At 67.7% G+C, this 14726-nt stretch overlaps 2 protein-coding genes across 3 annotated transcripts in view; both read left to right on the top strand.

Moving 5' to 3' along the window:
* Positions 1-282: 282 nt before the first annotated feature.
* EXOSC4 (exosome component 4) lies at positions 283-2606 on the top strand. Its single transcript, XM_030487013.1, has 3 exons — positions 283-532; positions 1063-1266; positions 2162-2606. The coding sequence occupies exons 1-3, from the start codon at positions 362-364 to the stop codon at positions 2513-2515; spliced, it is 729 nt and encodes a 242-aa protein (XP_030342873.1). The 5' UTR covers positions 283-361; the 3' UTR covers positions 2516-2606.
* Positions 2607-7852: 5246 nt separating this feature from the next.
* The window catches only part of PLEC (plectin), a 46008-nt gene continuing 39134 nt past the window's right edge, over positions 7853-14726 (top strand). For both annotated transcript variants that reach the window (XM_032920078.1, XM_032920077.1), the window contains exon 1: positions 7853-7938. In XM_032920078.1, the coding sequence (XP_032775969.1) occupies positions 7902-7938 (37 nt within the window). In that variant the 5' untranslated portion in view covers positions 7853-7901. The remainder of the gene's footprint in view (positions 7939-14726) is intronic.

The following is a 14726-nucleotide window of genomic DNA, read 5'->3' as shown; positions in this document are numbered from 1 at the left end:
GGGGGCGTCTGCTCGAGGGGCGTGGCCTCAGCGGGGGGCGCCTGGTCTGGGGGCGTGTCCTATCGCGGTCGGCTGGTCTGGGGGCGTGGCCTCAGGGTGACGTCACATATGGGAGCGTGGCCTCAGGCAGGAGGAGGTGTGGGTTCTGGGGGCGTGGCCTAAAGGGGGGCTCCCAGGGGGGGCGTGGCCTATGATTGGGGGACGCCTCGTCTGACGTCTTATCGTGGGGCGGGGCCTCGCCCGGGGGCCGCAAAGGGGCTGGCTGCCGGGGGGGCGTGGCCTGCCCTGAAGGGGCGTGGCCTGCCCTGGAAGGGGCGCGGTCTCGCGCGGAAGGGGCGTGTCCTCGGGCGCGCGGGGCGCGATGGCGGCGGCGGAGCTGCTGTCGGACGAGGGGTTCCGCGCCGACGGGCGCCGGCCCGGGGAGATCCGGAAGGTGCGGGCCCGGCTCGGGCTGTTCGCGCAGGCTGACGGCTCCGCATACATCGAGCAGGGCAACACCAAGGCGCTGGCCGTGGTCTACGGCCCGCACGAGGTCAGCGGCCGCCGGGTCGGCCGAACCCCCCGGGTCCCGCCGAACCCTCCCCGGGTCCCTCCGCTCCTCCTGGGCCCCCGGCTCCCCTGGCCCCTTTGCTCCCAGTCCCCCCATTAACCCTCCTCCTTCCTGGTCCTCCCCAGGCCCCTCTGCTCCCCCTGTTCCGCCGGGTCCCCCCTCACCCCATTTATCGCTGGTGCCCCCCAGTCCTCTCCAGTACCTCCCGCTTCCCTTCCCTCCTTCTGCTCCCCCCGGTGCCCCCGTTTCTCCCGGTCCCTCTGACTCCTGCTCATCCCCCCTCCTGGTCCCGTTCCGGTTCGTCCATCCGTGTGTCCCCCCCCCCGGTTTCCCCCGGTGTCTCGTATCCCCCCGGTCCCCGCTCCCCATTTCCTCACGGTCCTTTCTGTCCCCACCAAGTGTCCCCAGGTCCCTTCGCTGCTCCCAGTCCCTCCTCCTCGTCCCGGTGCCCCGTTACCCCCGTTCCCGCTCCCTTCGCTCACGGCCGCCCCGTTCCGGTTCTCGGTGCGCAGGTGCGCGGCCCCCGCGGGCGGGCGCTGCCGGAGCGCGCGGTGCTGAACTGCCGGTTCAGCCTGGCCGCGTTCAGCTCGGCGGAGCGGCGGCGGCCGCACGGGGACCGGCGCAGCGCGGAGCTGGCGCTGCTGCTGCAGCAGAGCCTCGAGGCCGCCGTCCTCACGCAGCTCTTCCCGCGCTCCCAGATCGACGTCTACGTGCAGGTACCGCGGGGGGGATGGGGGGGCAGAACATAGGGGGATGTGGGGGGGACATGGGGAGAGAACACAGGGAGTTGGGGGGGGATATGGGGGGACATGAGAGGGACATTGGGGGGGACGTTGGGGAGATGTGGAGGGAAAATTGGGGGGACATGCGGAGGGATACAGGGGGATGTGGAGGGGGGCATGGAAGGGGGATGTGGGGGAGGACGTTTGGGGCACATAGCAGGGGGACACTGGGACATTGGGGAGGACATTGGGGGGGACATTGGGGAGACATGGGAGGGACACTGGAGGGACATGGGGGGATATTGATGGGGACGTGGAGGGGGACGTTGGGGAGGGATATGAAGTGGACATGGGGGAGACATGGGGTGACATGGGTGGGGGATGTGGGGTAGGACACGGGGATATTGGTGGGGACATTGGGAGGGAAATGGGGAGGATGTTGAGGGGAGTGGGAGGGACATTGGGGGAACCTGGTGCTGGGACACGGTGAGGCTGATGTCGCTGTGCTGTGTGCCACGGTGTGTGTTACAGGCCACGCTACATGTCATGTGTGTCGTGTCATGAAATATGCCATGTGCCACGCTGTGTGCCGTGTGTCATGTTCCCGCACTGTGTCCCTGTGCCATATGCCGTATCTCTGTGCCATGTGCCATGTCCCTGTGTGCTGTGTCCCTGCACCGTGCTCCTGGGCCGTGTCCCTTTATCAATGTTCCGTGTCCCCATACCACATCCCCGCACCGACACACCCTGTGCACAGGTGCTGCAGGCAGATGGGCCACACTGCTGTGCCGGCACCACAGCATGTCCCCATGTCCGGGCTCTGTGTCCCTGTGTCCATGTTCTGTGTCCCTGCCCTGTGCCTCTGCACTGACACCCCATGTCCCCGCAGGTGCTGCAGGCGGACGGGGGGCACTGCTGTGCCGGCACCACGGCGGCGGCGCTGGCGGTGCTGGACGCGGGGATCCCGCTGCGGGACATGGTGTGCGCCAGCTCGGCCGCACTGGCCGAGGACACGGCGCTGGCGGACCCCAGCGGGGCCGAGGAGGCGGCGGCGGGGCCGGGGCTGTCGCTGGCGCTGCTGCCGGCCTCGGGGCTCCTGGCGCTGCTGCAGCTCAGTGCACGCCTGCCTCGCGAGCGCCTGGAGCCAGCGCTGGACGCGGCCACCGCGGGCTGCCGCGCACTGCACCACGCGCTGGACCGGGAGCTGCGGCAGCGCCTGCGTGAGAGCCACGGTGCCACCTGACGCGGGGCACGGGGACACGTGGGCCGTGTGCTGGGGGCCATGGGCCAGGCCGTGGGTCATGGCACAGGGTCAATAAAGGGCTGGTGCCATGGGCTGTGTCCTGTATGCTGGGGGACATGTGGCGGGCAGTGTGCCATGTGCCATACCGTGTGCCACAGGCACAAACCCATGGGGACATGGGACGCATGTTGTGTGACATGTGCCATGTCATGGGCCAGAGCACAGGCTCCATAAAGGGCTGGGGCCATGGGACATGTCCCGTGGGCTGGGGGACGTGTGACGTGCCGTGTGCCATAGCACAGGCTATATGCCAATGACATGTGCCACGCTGTGTGTTGTGTACTGTGCCATGTGCCGCGCAAGCTGTGTGCCAGCTGCCACTCCACATGCTGTGTACAAGCCATGTGTGACAGTGTGCCATGTGCCATGCGTCCTGTGCCACACGGAGTGCCGTGCGTCATGTGCTCTGTGCCACTCTACGTGCCATGTGCTGCGTGTCACGGCTTGCCAGGGCTATGGGGCTGTGTGGGACTTGGGGGGGGGGGTCCTGCCCTGGGGGCATGGGGCTGGAGGGTCCTCTGTGGGGTCCGGTACTGGGGCAGGGGGGCGCTCCGTGGGGACCATCACGTGGTACTATAGCGCCTGCCCCCCGTTGCCAGCCCCACACCCTGGGGTTTGTGGTTCCCCGTGCTGGGAAGATCCCGGCCCTGCTCCCACTTCCCACGGGGTCAGGGTCGAGGGGCCAGAGCTGCCCATGGGGCCCTTCCCAGGCTGGGACCCTCTGGGACATTCCAGCCTCTGCCCCCTGTTAACCCTGCCTGCACTGCTCCGTGCCTGCACCACATCCTGCCTGCTCCCTGCCTGCTGTTAACCCTGCCTGCTTCCTGCCCCCTGTTAACCCTGCCTGCACTGCTCCCTGCCTGCATCACATCCTGCATGCTGTTAACCCTGCCTGCTCCCTGCCGCCTGTTAACCCTGCCTGCACTGCTCCCTGCCTGCATCACATCCTGCCTGCTCCCTGCCCGCTGTTAACCCTGCCTGCACCCTGCCTGCACTCTGCCTGTGCCCTGCCCGCTGTTAACCCTGCCTGCACCCTGCCTGCACTCTGCCTGTGCCCTGCCCGCTGTTAACCCTGCCTGCGCCCTGCCTGTACTGCTGTTAACTCTGTGTGCCTGCTTCCTGCCTGCATCACACTCTGCCTGCACACTGCCTGCCTGCATTGCAGATGCAATGTCTGCATGGCATCCTGCCTGCACTGCACCTTCCCTGTGCTGCACCTGCCTGCACTGCACCCTGCCTGCACCACATCCTGCCTGTACCCCCTGCCTGCGCTCCCTGCCTGTGCTCCCTGCCTGCTCCACCACCCCTTGTCCCCCACCCGAGCTGTGCTTGGGGGGTGCTCCATCCTGCCTGCCCTGCCTGTGCTGTATCCTGCCTGCACCACATCCTGCCTGCCCTGCCTGTGCTGTATCCTGCCTGCACCACATCCTGCCTGCGCTGCCTGTGCTGCCGGTATGGGCAGGAGTGCGCCCATGGGTCGAGCTGGCAGCAGTGCCAGTGCCTGGGGGTGGCACATGGCAGGACCCTCCCCGCAAGGGTTAAGGGGTGCAGGCAGATGCCTGCTGGGGGGTGACAGGGGACATGGGGGGACATATCAGATCACATGTCCCATCACATGTGTGTGCCTCTGTACATACACACGTGTGTCCCCCAGGTCACGTGCAGAGACCCCATGGCACCACCCCCCTGCTGGTGTGGGGCACGGGGGAGACATGGGAGGCACAGGGGACATGGGAGACATCGGGGAGTAAGGGGGACAAGGGGAGCTTTGGAGGGCACAAGGGACACGGGGGACATCAGGGGACATGGGGGCTGTGAGGGAACACGGGGGACACATGACGTTCTCCCGCTCCCCCGTGCCCCTGCTCCCCCCGGCTGGGGGCAGTCCCGATTCCGGTGGCACACGGCAGCGCGCGGCGGCGGCACCGGGAGCCGGGCCCGTGGCACCGGGACGCTGCGGCCTGGCACGAGGAGCGCCGGGACCCCGGGAGGCGCCGGGGCCGGTGCTCGGGGGGGTCCCAGCGCCGCGGGGGCCGGTCGCAGCGCCGCACCGGTGTGACCCCGGCACGGCCGGAGCCGCAGAGCTGGACTTTGCCCCCCAGCTCAAAGGGGCCTTTGTGCGGGTCCGGCCCCGCGCCACCGGCACTGGCACATGACCGCGGTGAGCGGGAACACGGCCCGGGACAGCGGCGCCGCGCCGGGGCACTGGGAGGTAATGGGAGGCACTGGGAGGTAATGAAAGCTGCACTGGGAGGTACTAGAGGTAATGGAGTGTACTGGGAGGCACCGGGTGCGCTGGGAGGTAATGGGAGGTAATGGGTGTTACTGGGAGGTAATGGGAGCTGCACTGGAAGGCATTGGGTGGCACTGGGAGCTGCACTGTGGTGTACTGGGAGGCACTGGGATTTATTGGGAGGCACGAGACCAACATGTCTGTGTGCACATGCAGCCAGGCAGTTATGTTCACACGCGTGTTCGTGCATGTCCATACCTGTGTTGCAACTCCTTTCACACATGCATGTGCACACGCCATGGGGTTCACACACGTGTTCAGGTGCACATGTGCAGTCACATGTATGTGCAGTCACACACGTTAATGATGGGGCAGATGAGCACATGCGTGTTCCTGCACACACGGGCAGGTCCGGTCACTGGTGCAGGCACAGCGGCACTGGCTCTGGTCTAGAACCAGTGCTGGTCCCAGCACCATTACTGGATCCCAGCACCATCACTGGTCCTGGCACTGCTACTGGTCCTGGCACCATTACCGGTCCTGGCACCGTTACTGGGTCCCGGCACCGTTACCGGTCCTGGCACCGTTACTGGGTCCAGGCACTGTTACTGGGTCCCAGCGCTGTTACTGGGTCCCGGCACCAGCCCCAGTTCCTGGTGCTGTCTCCAGCTCCTGGCACCAGGTCCGGTTCCTGGCACTGCTCCATGTTCCCGGCTCCAGCTCCTAGCGCCGTTCCTGGTGCCGGCTCCAGCCCCGGTTCCCGGCAGACTGGGAGCAACTGGCACGACCATGGGCTGGCACCAGCACCCACCATCATATAGGGGGCTATGGGGGCTATGGAGGCTATGGTGGGCTGTGGAGGGCTGTGGGGCTGTGGTTAATCCTCACCATATTGGTCACACTGGTCACGGTTAACCCCTGGTGTGCCGGCTGCTCTGGCCGGGGTTAACCCTTTCCCCGCCGGGTGCTGCGGATGTCCTGGTCGCGGTTAACCCCTTTAACTCGCGGTGTGATGGGTCCTGTGTGTGCGATGTGTGCTGTGTATGCGGTGTGTGCGGTGCTGTGGGTGCTGCGGTGGGTGCTGTGGGTGCTGTGGATGCAGTGTGTGCGGGGCAGGATGCGGTGTGTGCGGTGTGTGCGGTGCGGGATGCGGTGTGTGCGGTGCAGGATTCGGTGTGTGCAGTGCAGGATGCGGTGTGTGCCGTGCTGGGTGCGGTGTGTGCGGTGTGTGCGGTGAGGGATGCGGTGGGTGCCGTGCCCGCCGTTCTCCCGCTCCATCCGGCACCCACCGGGGGCGGGACGGCAGAGAAAGCCCCGCCCCCACCCCTTTAGCCCCGCCCCATCACCGCCCCTCCAGTAGCCCCGCCCCCTACAAGCCCCGCCCCCCACTGCGGAAGCGGAGCCGCTGCTGGTACCGGTACGGGCGGGGCGGGATCGGGTCCATCCCCCCCCCCCAACACCCGCACCCCGGTTCGGGTCCGTTCCTCCCGGTTCGGGTCCGTCCGCTCCCGGTTCGGGTCCATCCCCCCCCCCCCATCCCCGGTTCGGGCCCATCCCCCGGATCGGTCCCGTCCCCCGGTTCGGGTCCATGTCCCTTCTCAACACCCGCACCCCGGTTCGGGTCCATCCCCCCCGCTCCCAACACCCGCACCCTGATTCGGGTCCGTTCCCCCCGGTTCGGGTTCGTTCCCCCCGGTTCGGATCCGTCTCACCCGGTTGGGCTTCACCCCTCCCCCCCCCAACACCCCATCACCGATTCGGGCCCGAGCCCCGGTCTGGGCTCAAGCCCCGGTTTGGGCTCAGTTCTCCCGGGTTCGGGTCCATCCCCCGCGTCCTGCTCCATCCCCTGGATCGGGTCCGTCACCCGGTTCGGGTTCATCCCCCGGTTCGGCTCCATTCCATCCCCGGTTCGAGCCTATTCCCGGTTCGGGTTCGTCCCCCCCCGGTTCGGCTCCATCCCCCGTTCCCGTCCCCCCCCGTTCCCAGGGCACCCCTGGGATGCCCCTTCCCCCCCCCCGCGTGGGCAGGGGGGAGGGGCGGGGGCTGCTGCAGAGCAGGGGGGGGGTGGGGGGAGCGGGGCGGGGGTGTCTGGGGGGTGAATATGGGGTCTGTGGGTGCAGCATCGGGGCCGTGGGGTGCTGGGGCCCTGCTGCAGCAGCGGGGTCTGTGGGGTGCAGCGGGGACGTCTGAGGGTGTCTGTGGGGTGTTGGGGGGCTCTCTGGGGTGTCTGTGTGTGTCTATGGGGTGTCCATGGGGTATCTGCGTGTGTCTATGGGGTGTCCATGGGGTGTCTGTGTGGGTCTATGGGGGGTCTGTGAGGTGCTGGGGGCGTCTGTGGGTGTCTGTGGGGTGCGGGGCACGCGGGTGCCGGTGACTCAGGCTTGGCACAGGCACGTGCTGCGCTGCTCACACCCGCCCCACACAGACCCACATCCTCCCCCACAACCCGACCCACACCAACCCACATGCTTGCGGTGCCAACGGGTGCCTTGTGGGTGCCAGGGGGTGCTATGGGGTACCATAGAGTGCCATGGGGTACCTTGTGGGTTACTGTTGGGTGCTATGGGGTGCCATGTGGTGTTGTGAGGGATTTATGTGGGTGCCATGGGGTGGGAGCCAGGGTGATTGGGTGCCATAGGGTGCCATTGGGTGCCATGGGATGCCACAGGGTTCCATGGGTTACCACAGGGTGCCATGCGGTACCATAGGGTGCTATGTGGTACCATGGGGTGCCATAGGGTGCTACATGGTGCCATATGGTGCCATAGGGTACCATGGGTTACCAAAGGATACCATAGGGTGCCATGCGGTGCCAGGGGGTGCTATAAGGTGCCATGCGGTGCCATGGGTTACCATAGGATGCCATGTGGGTGCCATGCGGTATCATACGGTGCTATATGGAGCCATGCGGTACCACAGGGCGCTATACGGTGCTGTATGGAGCCATGCGGTACCACAGGGCGCTACACGGTGCTGTATGGAGCCATGCGGTACCACACGGTGCCATGTGCCGCTGACGCCGTGTCCCCCCCGCAGGACCCGCGCTGGGGCCGGTGCCGGAGCCGCGGGCGGAGCCGCCGCCAGGGGGCGCTGATGGACGCCGCGGAGAGAGCCGTGACCCGCATCGCAGGTGGGGGCGAGGGCGGCGGGGGGGTGCGGGGCGATGCGGGGGGGCGGGTGCAGGTGATGCTGTGGGGAAATGCCGTGGGTCGATGCCGTGGGGCGGGTGCAGGTGATGCTGTGGGGAGATGCCATGGGGCGATGCCGTGGGGTGGGTGCAGGTGATGCTGTGGGGAAATGCTGTGGGTCGATGCCGTGGGGCGGGTGCAGGTGATGCTGTGGGGAAATGCCGTGGGTAGATGCCGTGGGGCGGGTGCAGGTGATGCTGTGGGGAAATGCTGTGGGTCGATGCCGTGGGGCGGGTGCAGGTGATGCTGTGGGGAGATGCCGTGGGGCGATGCCGTGGGGTGGGTGCAGGTGATGCCGTGGGGTGACGCCGAGGGGTGACGCCGCGGGGCGATGTTGTGGGTCGATGCTGTGGGGCAGCCGTGGGAAGGGTGCAGGTGCCGCCGCAGGGCAGCCGTGGGGCGATGTCCCGCACGGGCACAATCGGGCTGGGCTGACCCCGCGGCTCTGTGTGGGGGTGGGGGGGTGTCCCTCGGCCGTGTCCCCGGATGTCCCCAAGTTGTCCTCAGCTCCCAGGACACAGCCCGGGGTGTCCCCACGTGGCCCAAGGCCTTGGGGTGTCCCCACAGCACCCACCGTGTGCCCCGGGGTGTCCCCGTGCCCGTGCGCTGCCGTCACTGACCCAGGGCTGGGGGCGCTGCAGGGGGACCATGGGGACACCCAACTGTGTTCCAGTGATGACCAGTGTGTCCCAGTACAGACCAGTGTGTCCCAGTGCAGCTCCGGTGTGTCCCAGTGCAGCTCCAGTGTGTCCCAGTACAGACCAGTGTGTTCCAGTACAGACCAGTGTGTCCCAGTGCAGCTCCGGTGTGTCCCAGTACACACCACTGTGTCCCAGTACAGCTCCAGTGTGTCCCAGTGCAGCTCCAGTGTGTCCCAGTACAGACCAGTGTGTCCCAGTGCAGCTCCAGCGTGTCCCAGTACAGCTCCAGTGTGTCCCAGTGCAGCTCCAGTGTGTCCCAGTACAGACCAGTGTGTCCCAGTACAGCTCCAGTGTGTCCCAGTGCAGCTCCAGTGTGTCCCAGTACAGCTCCGGTGTGTCCCAGTGCAGCTCCAGTGTGTCCCAGTACAGACCAGTGTGTCCCAGTACAGCTCCAGTGTGTCCCAGTGCAGCTCCAGTGTGTCCCAGTACAGACCAGTGTGTCCCAGTACAGCTCCAGGTTGTCCCAGTGCAGCTCCAGGTTGTCCCAGTACAGCTCCGGTGTGTCCCAGTACAGCTCCAGTGTGTCCCAGTGCAGCTCCAGTGTGTCCCAGTACAGACCAATGTGTTCCAGTACAGACCAGTGTGTCCCAGTGCAGCTCCAGGTTGTCCCAGTACAGCTCCGGTGTGTCCCAGTACAGCTCCAGTGTGTCCCAGTGCAGCTCTGGTGTTTCCCAGTACAGCTCCGGTGTGTCCCAGTACGGACCAGTGTGTCCCAGTGCAGCTCCGGGGTGTCCCAGTACAGCTCTGGTGTGTCCCAGTGCAGCTCTGGGGTGTCCCAGTGCAGCTCCGGGGTGTCTCAGTGCAGCTCCGGTGTGTCCCAGTACAGACTAGTGTGTCCCAGTGCAGCTCCGGGGTGTCCCAGTGCAGCTCCAGTGTGTCTCAGTGCAGCTCCGGTGTGTCCCAGTACAGACCAGTGTGTCCCAGTGCAGCTCCAGTATGTCCCAGTACAGACCAGTGTGTCCCAGTGCAGCTCCGGTGTGTCCCAGTACAGACCAGTGTGTCCCAGTGCAGCTCCGGTGTGTCCCAGTACAGACCAGTGTGTCCCAGTACAGCTCCAGTGTGTCCCAGTGCAGCTCCGGTGTGTCCCAGTACAGACCAGTGTGTCCCAGTACAGCTCCAGTGTGTCCCAGTGCAGCTCCAGTGTGTCCCAGTACAGACCAGTGTGTCCCAGTGCAGCTCCGGTGTGTCCCAGTACAGACCAGTGTGTCCTGGTACAGCGCTGCTGGGTATGGAACACGGCTGCTGTTCCTACAGGGTGCCGTGGGCCATGGGGTGCGGTGCCTATTATCTTGCTGTGCCCCATGGGGGTGCTGTGCCCCGTAGCTCCCATGCCCCATAGACGGCCGTGCCCCACGGATGCCCCATAGATGCCCCGTGACTCACGTACCCACCTCCCGGGGCCGGGCACCGCTCGGCTGCTCCTTTAAGGCTCGGGCGGGCTGGACCGACCCGGGTCCCGTGTCCCTGGTCCGTGTCCCGGGTCTCAGCTCCGTGTGTCCGGTCCGTGTGTCCGAGCTCGCGTGGCCGCGCACCGGGGCCCCCGGGGGCACCGGACGCACGGGGGGCACCGGACACACCGGGGGCACCGGGACCCCCGGCCCCGTCCCGCCCCCCCCCCCCCCCCTCCATGGCGGCGCCGGCGCCGGTACCGGAGGAGCAGGAGTTCATCCAGGCCTACGAGGACGTGCGGGAGCGATACAAAGGTACCGACCCTCGGCCCCAGAGACCCCGGCCCCACAGAGCCCCGGCCCCGCGGCGGCTCCGCGCTGGGGCAGCCCCACAACCGGCCCCCGGCGGGGCCCCGCGCCAGCGCTGCCGCGGCATTCCCATAATAGGGCACAACGGGAGCGACCGGCACCGGGAGCCGTGGGGCAGGGAGCGCCGTGGGGCTGGGAGAGCCATGAGGCATGGGCAGCCGTGGGGCAGGGAGTGCTGTGGGGCTGGGAGCACTGGGGGGCACCGGGCCCATGGGGCAGGGAGAGCCGTGGGCCATGGCACCCCATAGGGCACAGTGAGCCGTGGGCCACGGGCAGCCATGCAGCAGGGCACCCCATGGGGCACAGCACCCAAAGGGGCAGGGCCGCCCTATGTGCACCCTATGGGGCACAGTGAGCTATGGGGCACAGTGAGCTATGGGGCAGAGCCACTCCACGGTCCACAGGAACGGCACAAGGCACAGCACCCCTATGGGGCACAGTACCCCTATGGGGCACAGCACCTCCATGGGGCACGGCCACCCCACAGGACACGGGCAACCTGTAGGGCACAGCACCCAGGGGCTGTCACCATGGTGTCATGGCGAGGATGGGGGGGGACCAGTGAGGCCCAGTACAGACCAGTGGGGGGGGGTCTGTACTGGGGGGTCCGTACTGAGGGGTCCGTACTGGAGGAGTCTGTGCTGGGGGAGTCTGTGCTGGGGGAGTCTGTGCTGGGGGGTCTGTGTTGGGGGAGTCTGTACTGGGGGGTCTGTGCTAGGGGGTCCGTACTGGAGGGGTCTGTACTGGGGGTCCGTACTGGGGGGGTTTGTGCGGGGGAGTCTGTGCTGGGGGTCCGTACTGGGGGGTCTGTGCGGGGGGGTCTGTGCTGGGGGTCCGTACTGGGGGGGTCTGTGCGGGGGGGTCTGTGCTGGGGGTCCGTACTGGGGGGGTCTGTGCGGGGGGGTCTGTGCGGGGGGGGGTCTGTGTTGGGGGTGTCCGTACTGGGGGGTCTGTGCTAGGGGGTCCGTACTGGAGGGGTCTGTACTGGGGGTCCGTACTGGGGGGGTCTGTGCGGGGTGTCTGTACTGGAGGGGGTCTGTGCGGGGGGGTCTGTGCTGGGGGTCCGTACTGGGGGGGTCTGTGTGGGGGGCTCTGTGCTGGGGGTCCGTACTGGGGGGGTCTGTACTGGGGGGGTCTGTGCAGGGGGGTCCGTACTAGGGGGGTCTGTGCTGGGGGGTCTGTACTGAGGGGTCCGTACTGGGGGGTCTGTGCGGGGGGTTTGTGTCCGCCGCTCCAGTAGGGGGTGTCTGGAGCGGAGGGGGCGTGGCCTGTCGGGGCGTGGCCAATGGGCGTGGCCCGGGGGCGTGGCCTCGGGGCGGGTCCCTGCGCTGCGGTCCCGGCGCGGTCCGGGGGGGCCGCGGCGATGGAGGCTCCGCGCTGCATCCAGCACGAGATCAGCTCCCTCAAAGGTGGGGCCGGGCCCAGCGGGACCCAGCGGGTGGGACCCCCAGTGCAGGGGTGGGACCCCCCAGGGGCTCAGACCCCCAACACCGGGGCTGGGACCCACAAGTCGGGTGATTGATGGGTGATGGGTGATGGGCTCTGCTGCATCCCTGCAGGTCTCCAGCCACATCCCTCCCGCGGCCTTGGCATGTTGTGGCGTGTTTTGGCATGTCGTGGTATGGTGTGGCGTGTTTTGGCATGGTGTGGCATGTCATGGCGTGTTACGGCATGTTGTGCCGTGCTGGGACGTGCCACGCCACAGGGCCGGGGCGTTGGGCCGTGAGTAACGGGCACCGGCAGATCCCGGTCACGAGGCCGCCGCTGGCCACTGTGTGACCGGGATGAGCCATGAGGCTGGCGTGGGGCTGGCGTGGGTCACGCTGTGGTGCCGGCGTGGGACCAGCGTGGGTCATGCTGTGGTGCTGGCGTGGGACCGGCGTGGGTGCTGGTGCTGCAGTGGTGACGCCGCAGGCTCCGGTACCAGCTCTTGGCACTGGGCGATGGGCCCATGGCCAGAGCTGCCACCTGCAGGGCCCTGCCTGCACCCCACATGTGGGTCTGCAGCGTGTGGGGCAAAGGCCTGTGTTTGGGTTGGGCCTCTAAGCCATGGGTCAGAGCTGTGGGTCAGTCCCCCAAGCCATGGAGGGCCCCCCAAGCTGTGGGTCAATCAGCAAACCATGGTCATGGGTCAGACCCCCAAGCTGTGAGTTGGGCACCTGAGCCATAGGAGGACCCCTAAGCCATGGGTCAGATCCCCAAGCTGTGGGTCAGAGCTGTGGGTCAGAGCCATAGGTTGAAGCTGTGAGGGCACAGGGGGTGCAGCAGGACTGGGAGGGCAGCAGCTGCATTTGGTGCCCCCAGGACTCTCCAAAGTGATGCTGCGACCTGGTGGCTGCAGCACTTGGGATGGGCTGAGGGGGCTCGTGGGGAGCAGTGGGGCGCTGGATCCCTAAGTGCCGCTGCTGCGGTGGGTGCTGGTGCTGGTTGTTGGGTGCTGGGTGCTGGGTTCTGGGTGTTGGGTGCTGGTGCTGGTGTTGTCGCTGTCTCTGTCGCTGTCACATTGTGTCTGTCACTGCGGTGCTGACGCGGCAATTCCGGGATGGACACACAGTGACCCCGTCAGACGGGGGGGGGCTGTTGGGGGGCACAGATGGGGGCACAGTTGGGCCATGCTGGTTTCCCAGTGCCCACCAGAATGGGGATGCTGCTCCAGATCGGATCCCCCTGGTTGTAGGGTTGGGATGCATCCACTATGGTCCTCAAATCCCACCAGTTATAGGGCTGGGATGCCCCCGGTTATGGGGCTGGGATCCCCTCAGTTATGGGGCTGCTGCAGGGTCTGATGCTGGTGCTGGGGACGGGACACCCCTGGACACCCCAGGGACCCTCAGGGACCATGGGCATTCCGAGCACCACAAGGACCCCAGATAGCCCAAGCACCCCAGTGTCCACAGGCACCCTGAGCACCCCAGGGACCAATGGCACCACAGGCACCCCAAGGACCACGGGAAACCCTGGGGCCCCCAGGGACCCCAATCACCCAGGGACCCTGAGCACCCCGATCATCCTGAGCATCCCCAAGCACCCCAGGGACCTACGGGCACCCCTGAGACTCTTGGGTGCCCCAGACACCCCAAGGACCACAGACACCCAGGGACCCATGGGCACCTTGGGCACTTCGATCACCCCAAGCACCCTGAGCACCCCAAACACCCCAGGGCCCCCCCAATCACCGCTGAGCACCCCTGAACACCCCAGGGACTCACAGGCACCCTGAGCCCCTCAGGCACCCCAGACGCCCTGAGCACCTCAAGCACCGCCGAGCACCATGAGCACCCCTGAGTACCCCAAGGACCACGGGCGCCCTGAGCACCCCAAAGATCACAGGGACTCATGGGCAGCCCTGAGCCTCTTGGGCACCCCAGGGACCCCCGAGCACCCCAAGGAACCCAGACACCCCGAGGTGCCCGCGAGCACCCGGAGCACCCCAGACACCCCGCGGCGCCCCAGACACCCCGGTCCCGCCGAGCCGGTCCGGGCCCCACTGGGGGCCGGGAGGGGGTGGCAGCAGCCGCCTCGTCCCCACCTGCGAGCCCCGAGGGCGCGGGGACGGGTGGGGGGACCCGAGGGGGGGAACCCGAGGTGGGGAACCCGAGGGGAGGGGCCGGGGGGGTACCCGGCCCTGCCCCAGCCGGGCACCAGCGGAGCAAATATTGACGTTGGCGGCGGCCGGAGCCGTGTCCCGCCCGTGTCACCCCCCCGGCCCCCCCCCGGCCCCGCCCGCGGCCGGGGATGCTCCGGCCCCGGATCCCGCCGCCGGAGCCGCCGGGGGGGGGAAGGGGGAGGGTGAAGTGGGGGGAGGGGGGTGACCCCCGGCGGGGGGAGGGGCGCTGAGCGTGGGCTGGGCCCCCCCGCTCCCCCCCCCCCGGCAAAACCCGGCCCCGGGGTGGAGCCGCCGCCGGCTGCGGCGAGAGCGGCCGCGACGGGACGGGACGGGCTGAGCCGGGCTGGGCTGTGTCGGGACGTGCCGGGCCGAGCCGGGCCGGGCTGAGCCGAGCCGCACCACGCGGAGCCGTGAGCTGTGCCGAGCCGTGTCACGTTATACCGGGCTGTGCTGGACCATTCCGAGCCGTGAGTCGTGCCGAGTGTGCTGAGCTGTTCCGGACTGTAGTGGGCTGTGCTGAGCCGTGCCGAGCCGTGCCACACTACACTGGGCTGTGCCGAGCCGTGCCAGCCCACAGCGTGCCGTGAGCTGTGGTGAGCTGTACCGGACCGTACCGGGCCGCCACTGAGCCGTGTGCTGTGTGCCGTGTGCTGTGTGCTGCGCCG

Source organism: Strigops habroptila, chromosome 1 (genome assembly GCF_004027225.2).
Source record: "Strigops habroptila isolate Jane chromosome 1, bStrHab1.2.pri, whole genome shotgun sequence".
NCBI classification, from domain to species: domain Eukaryota; kingdom Metazoa; phylum Chordata; class Aves; order Psittaciformes; family Psittacidae; genus Strigops; species Strigops habroptila.
This window is presented reverse-complemented; position numbering and strand designations above follow the sequence as displayed.

Coding starts and splice junctions, on each gene's coding strand:
- EXOSC4 (XM_030487013.1), top strand. CDS start 362: ATGGCGGCGGCGGAGCTGCTGTCGGACGAGGGGTTCCGCGCCGACGGG. Junction 533..1,062: donor TGGTCTACGGCCCGCACGAG/GTCAGCGGCCGC, acceptor CTCGGTGCGCAG/GTGCGCGGCCCCCGCGGGCG. Junction 1,267..2,161: donor AGATCGACGTCTACGTGCAG/GTACCGCGGGGG, acceptor ATGTCCCCGCAG/GTGCTGCAGGCGGACGGGGG.